General features: G+C 34.4%; 1 protein-coding gene across 4 annotated transcripts in view; it reads left to right on the forward strand.

The window, feature by feature from the left end:
* CPED1 (cadherin like and PC-esterase domain containing 1) overlaps window positions 1-17,127 on the forward strand; it is a 417,420-nt gene that overhangs the window by 24,941 nt on the left and 375,352 nt on the right. For 3 of the 4 annotated variants that reach the window (XR_008912281.1, XR_008912282.1, XM_056799629.1), the window contains exon 3: window positions 14,386-14,569. Coding sequence is in view for 1 of the 4 variants with exons in the window: in XM_056799629.1 (XP_056655607.1) it covers window positions 14,386-14,569 (184 nt within the window). In the remaining 3 variants the exon portion in view is untranslated. Of the gene's footprint in view, window positions 1-14,385; window positions 14,570-17,127 lie in introns of those variants that run through there. The other variant, XM_056799630.1, reaches the window with a different exon arrangement.

Below are 17,127 nucleotides of genomic sequence, written 5' to 3' on the forward strand. Positions count from 1 at the left end.
CCACTGAGTCCAATTCTCCTCCTCCTTGCCAATTTTACAAATCTAGTAATTGAGCCATGGAGATTAAACAACTGTCCTAATGTCAAGTACCTACTAAATGACAAAGGAGAGATTTAAATCCAGATTCTCTGACTCCAGCTTCATTTTTCTTTCTACCATATAATGTTGCTTTTCATAATTGATATTTATTTTCCTTTTTTCTCCTTCCAGTTTCACTCTCAATTGTCTTCAAGATGACTTTGACTCAAATAGACTCTTTAATCATGTTTCCTTTAAACTTTTTTCCTTTGCCTCTTCTTTCTATTTTATGAGATGTTGCCTCTAATCCTTTAATATTCTTTTTAAAAAATTATTAACAAATTTATAGAAATAAGTTTTCCTGAATTGCCATATTTATCTCCTTGGCAAGGATATAAATTATTTCCTAATGTTTACAGCAAGTGTTTAATAAGGATTTGTAAACTTGATTAATCAATGGTTAGTTTTCTTGAGGAAGTCACCTTAAATCAGCATCAATGTCCATTCCTTCATCTAATTTTTGTTATGGGGGAATTTATAATTTGTTTAAGTCTGGCTCACCTCAAATGGGATTGCTTTCAATGCTCACTACATCTTTTCTCATGTGTATTCTTCAAATTTTTTGTTTATTTTGATTTTCACTAAAAAATGGACATGGAGAACAGATTCAATAGTGACTCACATCAGAAATGGGTCATTTGTTTTCTCTTAAAATAGACTCAATTTCAAGTTTCATGCTCAGCATTTCTAGTGCTCTGCATTATTTAAAAGTAATTCTTATTTTATGAAACTGAAAACATAAAATTATTATATTTCTTACAAATCATACCTGAAGGAACTCTGATTCCATTACTGTGGGGAGCTCCAACATCTCTATGACTGAATAAGTAAGTCCTAGGGAGTTACCTGAAGTAAATGGAAGTTAATTGGTTGCTCCAGGGTCACAAAGCCCATAATGAAGGTGACATATGAAATTAGAGCTTCCAAACTGAAAGCTACTCTATCATCTTTATACATTGTACTATATATACTATATAGTGCTGAGAATTTAATTTCTTATAAAAGAGAAAAGATACTATTCAATTATATACATTACTTCCACAAGGATCATGAGATCCCCAAAATCATGAGATACCCAAAAATATTATGCCTCTAATGAAAAAAAAACAGATAAATATGCTTTAGAATGGATCATCAATGTATTATTTTTTTGATGAAACTGTAAATCCATGAAGTTGGAGTCATCTTCATTACAAAAGCAAAGATTATGAATGCTTATTAGTTACTATGATTTTCGAAGTGGATTGAATTTTTGGAAGCAATAAGTTAGGTGTATATTAAGTACATATTCTGGAAAGTATTTGCCATTAATGGTATCCTTGAACTGTAAAACACTGCTTAGACTGGAAGGCAGGTATTATTATTATCATTATTATTATTCCAGTAAAATTTTTATTTCAGTGTCTCAGGAGAGAACAATTTGGTGCAATAACCTATTAAGCATTTAGAAAAAAGCAACATTGAATTTTTCCCCTCAAAATTAACTTATGGAAATAATGGTTGTTTATATGCTATTGGTATCTCAGTGTCTTTAATAAATAAATATATGTATACATTTTACTTAGTACTGAATGTTGTTGCATTTTGTTCCTTCAAAACAGTTGTCTGAAAATTGAATAATAAAATGAATGAATTTGTTATTTTATTTATATCTCGTTAGCCACTAAATTATCAGTATCTTATAATACTTTACATTATTCATATAGTGCTTAACAGTATCAAAGGACTTTCAAATATGTCTTGTAATTTACTATTCAATAAACCTTATCAAACAGTTAGGAGAGGCATTATTATTTCCATTTTACAGTTGATGAAACAGTCTCAGTATCATTAGTTTCATTGCGGATTGTCATGGGCCCAGGCTGTCGAAGATTAGAACTCAAATCTTCTGACTCCTCTCACTGGTAGTTTAGTGTCTCAAAGAATTTTGGAGTAAAAGAACCCTAAGAAATCTAGTTCAACTAGTTACCTAGTCCAACCCTCTCTGAAATAACTAATTAATTAGTTTCTAAAGCCTGATGTAGCCAAGTCAATCAGTGATTTTGGTATCAATTGGGAAAAGATCAACTTTGACAATTGGATAAATCTGTAACCTTTGCCAGTAATCACCTCAGACTCAACATGGCCAAAACAGAGTATTGTTTTGACAGACAAATTGACTGTCTTTGCCTCCCAAGTGCTAACCTTTTCTAAATGTCTATATTATTGTAAAAAGTACTATTATCTTCTGTTATTCATCTTTGTAACTTCAGTTTTATCCTTAAATCCTCACTTTCATTCATCTCACATAAATAATTTGGCAAATCTTCTTGTTTCTACCTTCACAATATCTCTAGTAGATATGCCCCTCTCTATACTAATGCAGCCACTAGCCTAGTAAAGGCACTCATCCTTTTTCAGCTATAGTATTGCAGCTAGGTAGAGTTAGTTCAGAGGACCCGAGTTCAAATTCAGACTCAGACTTACCTATTTGACCTTGGAAAATTTGTTTAATCTTTGTTTGCCTCAGTTTACTCAGTTATAAAATGGTGACTCTTTAGGATCAAATATAAAGTTGATTGTTTTGCATTTGAAACTCATAATTGGGGAATGGCTAAATAAGTTGTGGCTTTTGGTTGTTATGGAATGCTAGTCAGCCATAAGAAATGACAAGCAGGTTAACTAAAAAAATACTAAACCCACAGGAAAACCTACATGAAATTACAAAGAGTGAAACAAGCAGAACCCAAGAGAGCATTACTTAAAGCAAAAGGAATATTATTTGAAGAATGACTTGTATATGCCTACTTCTAGAGAAAGAATTGATAAATGGAAATAAGTAAGACATAGTTTTATATATATACATATAACTTTTTGTCAAATGATGCCTTCTTTAATAATGCAGGGAGGGCAGAGAGTTCACTGGTTATTTTAATGTGACAATAAAACAAATAAATACATTTAAATAAAGAATTAAAAAACCCTCATAATTAATAGTTGATCCCTTTCTACCTTTCCAACCTTATACTTAACTCCCCTTCTTATACTCTAAACCCATTTATCCTGCTTTACTAATTACTCATTAGTTCCTAAATACCTCGTCATTCTTTATTATGGCCACCAAACTAATCTTCACTTTCCTCAAAATCAATTTGCTTCTAAGATATAATATAGATTTCTTAGTTTGAAATTTAAGGAACTACATAATATTATACATAAGTACATAATTGTACTTTCCAGGATAATATTTTAGAATGGTGAGAATCTAACATCTGTCTCCTAGGCAACATATAAACTTTATGCTAATTTCACCAAGCTCTATTCTATAGTGAAAATTTCAGAATGGCAATAGCATAATATAAATTTTTATGTACCTTTAATTCCAAGTTATTCAGTAGGATTCTTTCCCACCAGTATGTACTAACTTAGTTCCTTTAGGAACATGTCTACTGCATTGTCTTTTTTTAAGCACTACTCATATTTTAAATATATGTATTTGTGTTATCTTTTATTAAAAATTCAGTGTTACATGTTACTTTCAATACAAATTTACTTTGAATGTATTTAGTAAGGTAAAACTATTCTTTCTGATTTTCTTTGCCACTTCTTTATGTATCTGGTACTGAGATGGTTGAGTCTAAATGTGATTATCCCACTATTGTCACTGATGATAATATGTAAGTAGAAAATGCCAAAAGAGTTGTTCCATTTCACATGTATTTGTTATGTTTCTTCTATTTCTTTCTACAATGCTCATGGAATAATCATTTTACATTGAAATTTCTTACTTTTAGCTCTCCCTTCCTCATATCCCTCTTGCTTTTTCCCCCTCTTTTATATAATGAACCTAGATTTTGTATTATTTTAACATTTGTTAATGGAACAAGACATCTGATTCTCCATTTGTTATTCTGTCATTATAGACTGTCAATTCTATATTTTCTTTAGCAGGGGCATAATTTCATGTGATGAGGATATTTTGACAAGAATTATAGGACAAGAAGGAACTTCAAAAGGTCATGTTGGAAGGGAACACTGCTTTCCCTTATGCATAATAATGTAAATAAGATTCTTATAATTTTCATTTTTCAGTTTATTCAAGTTTAGGTTTTTATCTCATTGAATTTGTAAGGTAAGTAGGAACCAGATAAAACTGATTTGATTTTATATATGAGGAAATGGGAATGAGAGCTAGTTAAATGGTTCATTTTATGTCACTAAACTGATAATACTGTTGGGGATTAGAGGTTCAGTATTCTGAGTTTCGAAACTGAGCTTTGGAGTTTCCATACCATGTGCTCTCCATGACAATGAAGTGATTTTTTCTGGTCAGAAATGTACACACAGACACACAGACACAGACACACACATATACATATAATTAGGAGCATATAATTTTTGACTTAGAAGTCCCATTGGCCACCATGAACAAAATTTTGGGCTCTGCACTGTCTGTTATAGAGTATGAAGAAATTATTTTAAATAGGAAAAAATGACAAGATTCTCCAAACCAAGTCAACATATACTTTGATGCTTGGTGACTAGTGTGAAAGTAGGCACAGGGAAAGACAACTAAAACTATATTAGAAAATGTGGTTTGAGCATCAGAAATGAAAGGTACCTAAGGCTTACTGACAACTCAGAATACTCAGAATCCCACCGATAACTTATGGATAATTTCTTAAAGTTAGTATTTGAGAGGATAGTACAGGATGAAATTACAAAACAAGATATTAACTATATCGCAAAAGGCAAGAAGTACTGGTTACTAACTTGAGGCATTTCAGAATCAATTATTACTTTATATTTAGGCTGGTTAGAAGACAGCATATTAGAGCCAAAGTTATAAGAAGATGCTGATCTTAGCTGCAACTGGCCATTTTAAATGATTCGACCCTGAAATATTGGAAAAAGGATAAAAGTAAAGACATTGTTTATAAACACTTCTTTTTAAAAACTTTAAAATTTTTATTTAGAATATTTTTCCATGATTCATAATTCCCCCAACTCTGCTCTCTCCTCCTATCTCCCAAAGCTGACAAGCAGTTCCACTGAGTTATACATGTATCATTGTTCAAAATATATTTCTATGTTATTCATATTTCCTTTAAAATCAACACCCTTATCAGATCCCTATTGCACTACATGATTGAACATATATTTTTCTAATGAATTTCTGGTTCCACAGTTCTTTCTCTGGATATGGATAGTGCTCTTTCTCCCAAGTTCCTCTGGATTGTCCTGGATCATTGTATTGTTGCTAGTAGAAGAGTCCATTATATTTGATTGTGCCATAGTGTATCAGTCTGTGTACAATGTTCTCCTGGTTCTGCTCTTTCACTCTGCATCAATTCCTGGAGGTTGTTCCAGTTCACATGGAATTCCTCCAGTTCATTATTACTTTCAGCACAATAATATTCCATTACCAACATATGCCAATTTATTCATCCATTCCCCAATAGATGGACATCCCCTTATTTTCCAATTTTTTTGTCACCACAAAGAGCACAGCTATGAATATTCTTGTACAAGTCTTTTTCCTTATTATCTCTTTGGGGTACAAACACTACAAACCCAGCAGTGCTATGGATGGATCAAAGGCCAGACAGTCTTTTAGCACCCTTTGGAGATAGTTCCAAATTGCCCTCCAGAATGGTTAGATTATTTCACAACTCCACCAACAATGCATTAATGTCCCAACTTTGCCATATTCCCTCCAGCATTCATTACATTCCTTTGCTGTCATGTTGGCCAATCTGCTAGGTATTAGGTGATACCTCAGAGTATAAACACTTATTAAAGAAGTTTCCATTGTCACTATCCATTGTCACTACAATGGAGGGACTGGTGATTGATTAAATATGTAGAGTGACACATAGATTTTTGGATATGACCAACGTTGGGATTATTTTGCTTGACTATAGGTTTTATTTTTCTTTTATTTTGCCATGGTCCAGGGGAAGGTAAAAAGGAGAGAAAATAAATACTGAATAATTTTTTAAAATAATGTATAAAAGTCCATCAACTACTTCAGTCAACAAATACCTCATTATTTGTTCAGGTAAAATACTTAGAAATAGTTTCAAATTATCTTAGAGAACCTCACCACGAATGAAAAAAAAAGTCTTACTTCATTTACAAGTCTGCTTAATGAAAACATGAGGTAAGAAAAGACATTTTTTCAAAGAGTTTTCAACAGAAACCAACATTTTGTTTTTCAATCACAACTGATTGGAAGGTAGAGAAAATATAGTATTCAACATTTTCTATTGTTACCCAAAATTTTAAGTTGGTAGAATAAAATGCAATCTTAAACATTGTCTCAGAAAAAGGGTGTCTTTTTGTAGAGACACAGAGAGAATGAGAACTCATGTAAGCTCATTTCTCTCCCCTAAAAAACTGTAAGAGGCAAAGACAGATAGGTTCTTTAAGGCTGAGATCTTTTAAATATTGTGTTCAGATGGCTTTGTGCTGATAGCATCAAGTCCCAGGCTTGATGGGACCTTCCTTCATATGACATGTATCATTTTTTTTCAGAGATTTGCCTAATCATCTGCACAGAAAAAATTAACAATTGAAACAGACCTCAAGCCAAGTAGATCTAAAATGTGTATTGTCCTGATTGATGCATAGAGTTGGATGGCTAGATAATTTATGGAACAAGTTCATAAATTTATATATTCTGAAGCATGTTGCAGGTGGACAAAGAGCAGAGCCCAGAATTGAAAAAAATTGAAGAAGAAAAGATGATCAAATTTGGGAATGCTATATAAAACTGTTCTTTCAAAGATGCTAAGATTCTCATTCACACACACACACAATATATATATATATATATATATATTTTTTTTTTAATGCCAATCATTATCTGATGCTATTTGGCCACAGTCACGAAACAACATGATCTCAAAATATTCAAAATTGTTAGTCACTCAAAGGGTAAGAATGAATCTTGGTTGTAAGTTAGAAAAAGCATATTATCAATGATGTCTTTTGCATAAGAAATGGAATGAAGAGATGATGGTATTTATTACCAAACATCTTGTTTGGTATATTTTAATGATGAAGGGGCTGAGTCAGAAACTAACTTCCTACTTATAGTTTTGCCCTACAAGTCTCATAAGCACCTCACATTCAACATGGAAATGGAAACTATTATATTTCCTCCCAAATCCAAACCTTTCCCGAACTTCTGGAAGCATCCTTATTTCAGCCAGCAAGTTTTGTGCCTTTAGAGACATCTTTGACTTTTCCCTCTCCTTCAACACCCATGACTAATCAGTTGCTACATCTTGTCAATTTTTCCTGTCAACCCACAAGCATTTATTAAGTGATTTCCATGTCCCAGATACTGTGCTGAACACTAGGAAAATAAATAAAGGCAAAAATCCCCCTCTTCCTATCAAGGAACATATATCCTAATGAGGGAAAACACCATGTAAATAACTAGGTAAATACAAGACATTTGCAGAATAGATAAAGAAAGAATGAAAAGGGAAGGCATTAACAAAAAGAGTGAAAAGCATTATCTAATCCTACTTCCACAATTTCTCTTACAGCTGTCTCTCCTTTTCACTTGAATAGCCTCTACCCTGTTTCATGATCTATTGCTTTGGCTCCTATGCCTCTATTTTTTCCATTCCCTTAACTCATGCATTGTGTTCTAAAGACACAGATCTGACTGCTAAAGGATTTTTAATGGCTCCCTAATGTTTCCAGGATAAAATGCAAAAACCCTCAGGTTGGCATTTAATGGCCTCTAAAATCTGCCTCCAATCTACTTTTTTAGTCCTATTTTCTATGATTTTTCTTCACATCCCCTATTTAAGTCAAACTGGTGTAGTAGTAGCTATATATAATACACAGCATTCCTTCTCCCAGTCCCATGCCTTTGCAAAGTGGTCCTGTACATCCCTCTTACTTCTGTATAGAATCCTCTTTGATACTTAAGTGCAATATTCTACAAGAAGTCTTTTCTGAACCTCTCAACAGTTGTTTATTTCTCTCCTTCCTCCACCTCTGGCCCCTGAAAATTTCTATTTATTATTTTCTATTTGTTTAATTGGTTCTATTTTATCTCTCTGTAGAATATAAGTTCCTTGAGGACAAGAATTATGTTCTGTTTTATTGTATCCTGAATTTCTAAAAAATACCTTGTATATTATAATTAATAAATGCTTGTTGATTTGAATTGAATCACACAATGTAGACTTTTACTAGTCCAAAATACATTGGGTATTGCTATTATGATACAAATCCTGGCATAGTTTAATGTATAGTAGCAATAAATAAATGTTTGTTAAATAAATGATACTCGGTGATATTAAGTAGCTAACCCTAGTGAGTGGAGAGAATGGCGAAGGATGTGTGGTGGGCATAAAAGGACTGTAGTATATAAGAGTTTGATATTTAAGCATTATGTGGCCAGAAAAGGAGATAGGTCAGTCATGTAGTTAGAGACAAAAGAGACAGACCTTCATGTGATAAATTGATATCTATGTAAGGCACAGAAGCTGAGGGGAAGGCTCCCAGTGAATTGAGTGACCTCATGGAAAATATAAAGGAGGATGAGAATTATATAGAATGAGAAGGCATGGGATGGGTTGCAATCCAAATTTATGGAAGGAATACCCATATTCCATGTAATTGTGGATTCATAGACTCATCAAAGCATTTGTCACTTAACTTTTCTTACAGAAAGACAAAACAAGAAACTAGTTGGGGGTCAGGAGAGGGGAAAGAGTATTTTTTCTTTGGAGAGAGGGCCATAAATATAAGGTCAGAGGATGAGAATGTTTATTTTATTTTCCTTTCCATCATGAATGTGAGAAAAGTAAGGGGAATATTTTAGTGCCTCCCAGCTGAAAGCACAGCCTATTAAGTTTCATACTAGAGCATGCTGGACAGAGTAAAATCTGTGTAAAGAAGAGTTGGCCAGTTATGTGGCAGGAACTTGAGGGTGTGAATACTATGTTCTCCATTCAAAACACCCCCCCCCATCAATCTGTCAATTCCTGAAAAAGTAAGCATTAGAAAGTTATGTCTTTGAATTTCAATATTGTGAATTTAGAAGCTCTCAGTTAAAATCTAGTATCCCTGAGAGGGAGGAATTAATTATCAAACATTAACATCTTAGTGATGATTAATTTATTAAATAACTAGCTCTTACCTCAGAAGATATATCAGACTCTGAGGTAATAAAATATTGAACAAATAGTAATGATGACACCAATAACATTTGTGTAGTACTTACAGGACAAAGTGATTTCATTTATACTTATAAATAAAACACAAAGTGATTTCACTTTTAAGCTACTAAAGCTTAAAACTGGACTAAGACTTTGGGGACACTATACTCTGTTCCTTACACTAAACCTTCCAAGACAGGCAGGCACAGAGGCAGGAAGATATCCCTTTTTTGCAGATTAGAAAATAGGCACAGTGGGGTTAGGTGTTTGCCCAAGATCACAGAAATAGAATTTAGGATTTAGATAAATGTCTTTTAACTCCTAATTCAGTGCTTATTTTGTATTAAAGGAATCATGGTATTATATAGAATCACAGCATTTAAAGCAAAATGAGAGCTTAGAAATCAATCAGTATAATTGCATTATTTTTCAGAGCGGGAAACTGAGTCCAGAGATAAGCTAAATTGCTCAAAGTCACACATATGAGGTAGCTGTTGCACTGAAGAGAGCCCTGGGCTGAGAGTTGGGAAGACTTGAGATCAAATTTTGCCTCAGACAAATATTAATTGTGTCTCTGGGCAAATTAAAGGATCTGTCTTTTTTTTAATCTGTAAAATAAATAAAACAGTAGCACCAACCTCTCAGGGTTATTGTGAAACTTAAAAAAAGATAATATTTGCAAGCCTGAAAGCACTATGTAAATGCTAGATATTATTATCATGTAGATTCTAAAGAGCAGAACCAGCATTTAAAGCTGGATCCTTTTTCTCCATATGAAGTGCCTTTTTTTCCAATGAAACATCTGAGAAGCAAGAAATACTACTTGGATAGGACAGAGTTTGGAAGGGCAGTGAATAGGACACTATGCATTCTGGGGGTATTATGAAAATATTAGATGCTTTCCATGAAAATCAAAGACAAAAGAAGAAGAAAAGTACATAAAAGTAGGTAAGGCTAGGTGGTTAAAGATGACCAATATAATCTGCTTTAGAGCAGAATCTCTATCCTATCCATGACTGCCATTTCCTCTTCGGAGCCAGCTGTAACAAAGATTGTTTGCTTTTTTAAATTTGTATTTCCAGTAACTAACACAGTGATTGGCACATAGTGGATGCTTAATAAATCTTTGTTGGTCAAGAATGGCACAGTAGGCCAGTGAGGAGCTAGGTCATTTCTTAAGCTTAGAACAATGGTTCCAAACATCACTTGTTTGCGTCATGTATACCTTTGGCAGTGTTGTGACACCCGTGCCCGAGCCCTTCTCAAATTAATGTCTTTAAACATATAAAATTTATATATATTATATATGCACATGTATGTATGTATATATATATACCTACAACATACATATATATGATTAAAATGGAAACAAATTATATTGAAATAGTTATATATATATATATAAATACATACACACACACCTGTGTGTCTGTGTGTATTAACACATCCTAAGTTAAGAGTCGCTGAATTAGAGCAAGAAATCCATGGAGTCTTGAGTCAAATGGGTATCACCTTTAAGCAGATAACTAGGATCTTTCTAAATACAACAAATGCTCAACTAGATGGGGTTTCCTACAGAATGTACCCCAATTCTTACCTGGACCTAGGGATGTCTTTCAAACCAATCTAAAGTCCCAACCCATTTGGATTATGTTCATGCTAGGTCATATTTTGCCTCTTAAGTGGTCAAGAAATTTATGGGATGTCATGGACCATTGTGACATATCTAATGGTTACTTTGTGATTCCAAGAAAGAAAATGTAGGATCTTATACAGAAACCTTAGTTCTGGGAAACTGTGCTACGAATGATTTTAAGGAGCTCAGCACTCAGTTAACTTTCCTCATATTTATTTTTAAATTTTGCTTTTGTAGAGATAAAGTCATTTAAGTGGGCAGTGGATAGACTTCTGAGCCTAGAGGCAGAAATATTAACCTTCATGGGTTCAAATCTGGCCTCAGACACTTAATAGCTATGTGATCCTGGGCCACTCAATTAACCTTGCTTGCCTTAGTTTCCTCATCTGTAAAATGAGCTGAAGAAGGAAATGCCATACTACCACAGTATCCTTGCCAAGAAAACCCCAAATGGGTTCACGACTGAACAACAATAACAAAAAATCATTTAAAAGGCAAATATCAACAATGGGGAAAGCTCTATTTTGCTTCCCAGATGTAAAAACAGGAAAACAGTATGTTGGCATAGGTGGTGTTTCTGAAATGCCTGGAAACTGCAAACTATGAAGGTAATACTGATTTTAGTTATAGGACAGGGTCTCAGATCAACCAGATGATTTGTGTTTGAACATCAGAGTGTCATAAATACAAATCTGTATGTGGCTATTTCATAAATACTGAAAAAGTCCCTCTGTCAACCTGAAGGAAAAAATTGTATTTTTCAGCTCTGGCTTTACTAAAAGAGCTATATTTCATAGACTTGAAGTAAGACTAACAAAAGGATTTTTTAAATCATAAGAGAACAGAAAAACTTTTATGGTATTCTTCATCCACTGTTTTAAATTTACATTCATTACTTTTATTCTATGAATAATTTCCATCTTTGTCTTCATTTCCAATGTTGTAATTTCATTGAAATAAATTAATCACTCAGCAAAATTTGCAATGTTTTTATATTTAATCTTGAATAGAAGTATTTCTGAGATTGACAAGGTAAAATGGCAAAAATATCCTTTAAATAGTGTTTTAAATTACATCTCTGCATATGTTAAACTCAGTAGATAATTCTAAGCATGGATATTTATAGGACTATAATATTAACAAACATTCCATATATTTAATCCTCACAATTCAAACTAAGTTATTTTAGAAAGGGTGATATGTATATATTAAGATTTAAAATTTCTTCCAATAAAAATCTTATGGTTATATAATTTTCTACAAGGAGAACATGGTTTTTGAACATGTTCATCTCCATTTTTCAAGAGGAGAAAAAATAATTGAAGCGACTTTTAAAATGTCTGTGGTAAGAGACATTTCTTTAATGGTTGGTTGGCATAGTAGGAAGTTTGGAATTGTTTTTATTGTGGTTTCAAAATTAAATATACTCTTTGGTTTAGGTACAGTCTTCAAAACTGGAACAAGATAGGAGCTCTTATTTGCATAAAGTGATCTGATTGGTCATTGGTATTAGGACACGACCTCTTTGCTCAGTAGGCTTTCATTTTGCATATGTGAGAACTGCACCTGTTGGCCAACTGGCGAAAACAGAAGCTCAAGGTCTGTGAGTCTTGCTGTTGGACCATTTCTGCTGGCACAGAGTGTTATAAATATTACAAGGACAGGAGCAGTTTGTATTACAGGATAACATAACATAATTCCACTGACCTATTCATTTCCTATTTATTCTTCTGTTGCATTGCATTTAGATAGGACAGGTTCTGTTTGTTTAGCGTAGTTACCAAAGATTCTAATTTTTAAAAAATAACAGAAACACACTTTATTGAGGATATGCTTAAAAATGGGAGGTGGTGGGAAGTATTTAATCATCTCTTACTTCACTGATCTAAGTTGAAGGGAGGAGGGAATGATGACTCTAAAATAAAAGCAGTGCATTAGTAATGATTCAGAGCTAAAATACTTGACTGCATCCAAAACAAATCCTATACTTGAGCCAATAGGTATAGAAAATCGCATACTGTGATTAAGAATGAAGATGATGCGAACATTTAGGAGACCCAGAAACGCTATTCACTGTAGCTTGAGTGGCATTTATTTATTGCAGAACATCTGCCTTCTCTCCCTCTTTGCCTGGACTCCTCTAAATGGGAAGTGGGAAGCCTTTTGTTTGTTTTGGCCCTCTGAGGAGCAGTCCAATGGATCACTCAACTAATCGGCCTTAGCATTTACCAGCTCACCTTTCAATCTGGTTTTGAATGTTCCTTCTTAAGAACGCGTGTTGACATTCATCATGAGAGGCACCCAGAACATTTTCTGGTTAGCATTTTCTTACTTTGGAGAGTTAATACAGCTAGTGCCCATCATACAAATGGATCTTAATGCAAAAATATATTTTTGTCAGGTTTGTTTTTTTTTTTTTGTGGGGAAAGAGGAGCTCTAAAGCTATTTTCCCATACTAACATTTTTATAAATGGTGGTTAAGCTCCCAGACCAGTCTACAAAGCCCTATTTAATCCATAATGCAACAGCTCTCTTGGCATGGGAAAAGGGATTCAACACAAGCTTGAAAGGGGGAGGAATAGGAGTTAAGTAGAAAGGCCAAAGGTAGGGGTTAACTCCTAGGGATGTTTCTTAATCTAAGGGACACAGCTATTTAGTTTTTTTTTTCCCCACCCCAGAGACTATTTTCCTACTTGGTTTCTCTCCTTCCCTGGGCACTGCAAAAACAAAATCACTTCCTAACTTCTTTCTTAGTTGTCTCATAAGTAGTCCTGGGGTTTTTCTGGGGGTTTTACTATTAGCAACACCAAGGAAATTAAATTGAGTTTGGTGTACCCCCTACTTGTTTTATACTTAGACCCTGTAGAAAAAGATAAAAGCACTGATAGGTTAACTTTGTGAGTGTTCAGTTATACAAAAGAGGTATTTTTTTTTTTAAATCTTAAGCTTTATCTCTAATTCTTGAGTAAAAGGTTAAGCTTCCTATTAAAGTAATTTCAAGCAGCAGGGGTAGGGGAGAGAGATATTTCTCCTTGGCCTTCAAAATCTCAATCACCCTTAGGCAGTGAACTTTTAACTGCTCAAGTTTATATCACCTGAGAATATATTTTTTTAAACTTTTAAAGTAGACATTGTTCTAAAAATCCCACTAGCAATAGTCTTATTTCTTAGTTGCCTAAAATGATTATCATTCTTAATTGATGATGCAATTTATCTTTGGACTTTTGGCCACAAGACTTGCCAAGGCACAATGCACGAGAACTAAAGTGCTTTATTAGTGCATGTATTACATTTTGAATGACTTTTATGATCACTGATCTAGTGGGGACCTCAGAGGCTATCTAGCCCAACCCTCCACCCATTTTACAAATGAAGAAACCGAGTTTCTAAGAGGGCAAGTAGCTTAGCCAAAGTCTGTTGGCTATTCTTAAATGGAGTATTTGAGTTGAAGTTTATGATTCCACCCCCTTAATTTTAATATCTGATTCTCTTTTCTTTTCTCAGATTAAAGAGTCTATTGAGAAGCACTTTGGAATCCAAGAGAGAAGAGCAGTGCTCTTTGTGCCTCCTTCTTACAGCCAAAATGAACTTCAGCTTTATCAGCACATTCTCACATATCATGGTTATTCCATTATTACCTCAGAAGAAAGCCTTAGAGCTGGCCTTGGGCTTGAGCTGCTGGACCAAGGTGAGAATAATTAGAAACAATTTAAATCCTGTAAAATGTAAGGTCCCTTGTAGCTCTAAATTCTATGATCTTGTGATCCTATAATATTATTCTATTTCCAGTTTGTGTCCTGCCCTCTAGCATAGAATTTCTCTTTTATCACTCTTGAACTTTGACTAATAAATCCTTCTGCCTCTTGCTAATCCTACCTCAATTCCTCTCTACTGCTTTATAAAATTATGTTCTCTATCTTCTTTCTAATATTTTAAAATATCATATTATATTCAAAAGTTTGCATTTGTTAAAAGGGTGAATCTGTAGTGGAAACAGTAACTTTCCTTCTCTATCCAAATATAAATTGGGCTACTTTTCCCTTAAAAGGTATTGAAATCATCCCTAAGACTTTATTAATTCAGAGAATGAAAGGTTAGGACAGTTGATGTTGCTTCCTGGTTGCTTCAGTATAAAATGTCCAGTCTCAAATACTTGGCTGGAGGACTACCATGGGCAACTTAGGGGAAGAGAAGTTTGTTCATCTGAATCAAATAATGGTGCCTTGATTATGTATCCTTGTCGACTATCTCTCCCCTACTATTGCTAAGAAAATATCTGTTATTAACTATTGAAAGTATCTCATCTTTTTAAAAAATTTCAACTAATAGGAAAGTGGCTTGAGTTATATCTAGCTCAGAATATAGTACACCCAAAAGAAAACCTCTCAGACTTTGAGTTCTGGGAAGTACAGGTCTTCATGCACTTTTAGTTCTCTTTGGCATGGTATCTCTAATTGGTCTGCTCGGGGTCTCAAAAAGAGATAGATAGATAGATAGATAGATAGACAGATGAGACAGAGACAGAGACAGAGGAGGAGGGAGAGACAGAGAGAAGGAAAAGAAAAGGGAGAGGGAAAGGGAGAGGGAGAAAGAAAGAGGGAGAGAGAGAAAGGGAAGGGAAGTGGAGAGGGAGAGGAAGAGGGAGAGGGAGAGAGAACACTTTTTATCTTGGGGCAGCTAAGTAGTTCAATAGATTGAGAACCAGGACTAGAAACAGGAGGTCCTGGGTTCAAATTTTGCCGCAGACACTCTAGCTTTGTGATGCTGGGCAAGTGACTAACCTTACTGCTCTTCTTCCTTGGAACCAATACACTGTATTGATTCTAGGATTGAAGAGGAGAGATTGAAAGAATTTTTTGATGTGCCAGGTACCTGTACTAAGCATTGGGGTTACAAAAACAAGAAAACAGTATCGTACATACTTTTAAATCAAATCAGTTAGTATATATTCATCACCTATCATGTGCCAGGCATTTTACTAAGAGCTAAGGATAGAAAGACAAAAAGCAGACTCTACCTTCATGAGGCTCATGGTATAATGACTAGCTCACACAAGCAACTATGTACAAACAAGATTACACAAGCTAATTTGGAGATAATCAGAGAGAAGGGAGGTATTTGCATTATGGAGGACCAGGAAGGGCCTTTTGCAGAAGGCAGGACTTTAGATGGGCCTTGAAGGATGGCAGAGTAGCCAGGAGTTAGAGATACAGAGGGAGAGAATTACAGATATGGGGAAGAACCAAGGACAATTCTCAAGAGTTGGTAGATGGAGCATCTTGTGTGAGGAACAGCCAGGAAACTAGTGTTACTGAATTGTAGAGTATCTGAAATAAAGTATAAGATTGGAAAACATGGAAAGTATGAAGGACTTCAAAAAGAAAAACAGAATTTCAAGGAGTTTGAATTCTAATAGGAATAGATAAAACATGGAGGAAACGAGAAGGGAGGTCAGCCAGTCAGTGTGGAGATGGGACAGCCTAGAAGGTGAGACTAAAGTGGGATTGGATCTTTGCATGATGGCAGTTCCTGGCAGGGGCTCACCAATGGTTTAAGTCAGTCTTGGGTTGAGTCATCCTCAGAGCACTTGGCAGCAAGTGTAGAGGTGGACTAGTCAAGAAAGTTGTAGAGAAAACGTAGGTCTTCTTCAGGGCTCTAGCTCCATGAGGGTCAGGATCACAAAAGCATGAGTCCACTTCTATGAGAAATAACCATATATGGTATCCATGAAATCATTTGAGAACATAATAAACCCATGGTTTTCTAGTCTTCTTGGTCTCCATTATGGACAGTAGTATGTTACTGGCCTTTAAGAAGCATCATGAAATGATAATGCTCTGGAGGCTTCAAAATAATGAGAGGGGCAAAAAGGCTAAGACATATCAATAATATTGAGTATCCAAAGGATGATGTCGCCTAATGAAAATGCCTTGCCTTCATTACTTTATTGCCAATAGTCCATATTTGGACCCCTGTGCACTAAAATGCAATTGTAGTATTTCAGTGCAAGTCATTAATGATTTAATTCAGCATCTGGGCTGACTTTATACATAGGCAGAATAGATAACTGCCTGTCAACATTTTACTCCAAAATAAATCTCCATAAAATGTGAAATTGGCATATTTGTCCTGCCTTGAGTCCAGACATCAAAATGCCTTATTAAAAATGTAAATATGTTATGAGAGAGAGATGACACACAATGATGTTTTATCACCAGGAATATCTATTTGTAAATTAGCAAGATA

This window comes from Monodelphis domestica, chromosome 5, assembly GCF_027887165.1.
Source record: "Monodelphis domestica isolate mMonDom1 chromosome 5, mMonDom1.pri, whole genome shotgun sequence".
Classification (NCBI taxonomy): Eukaryota; Metazoa; Chordata; class Mammalia; order Didelphimorphia; family Didelphidae; genus Monodelphis; species Monodelphis domestica.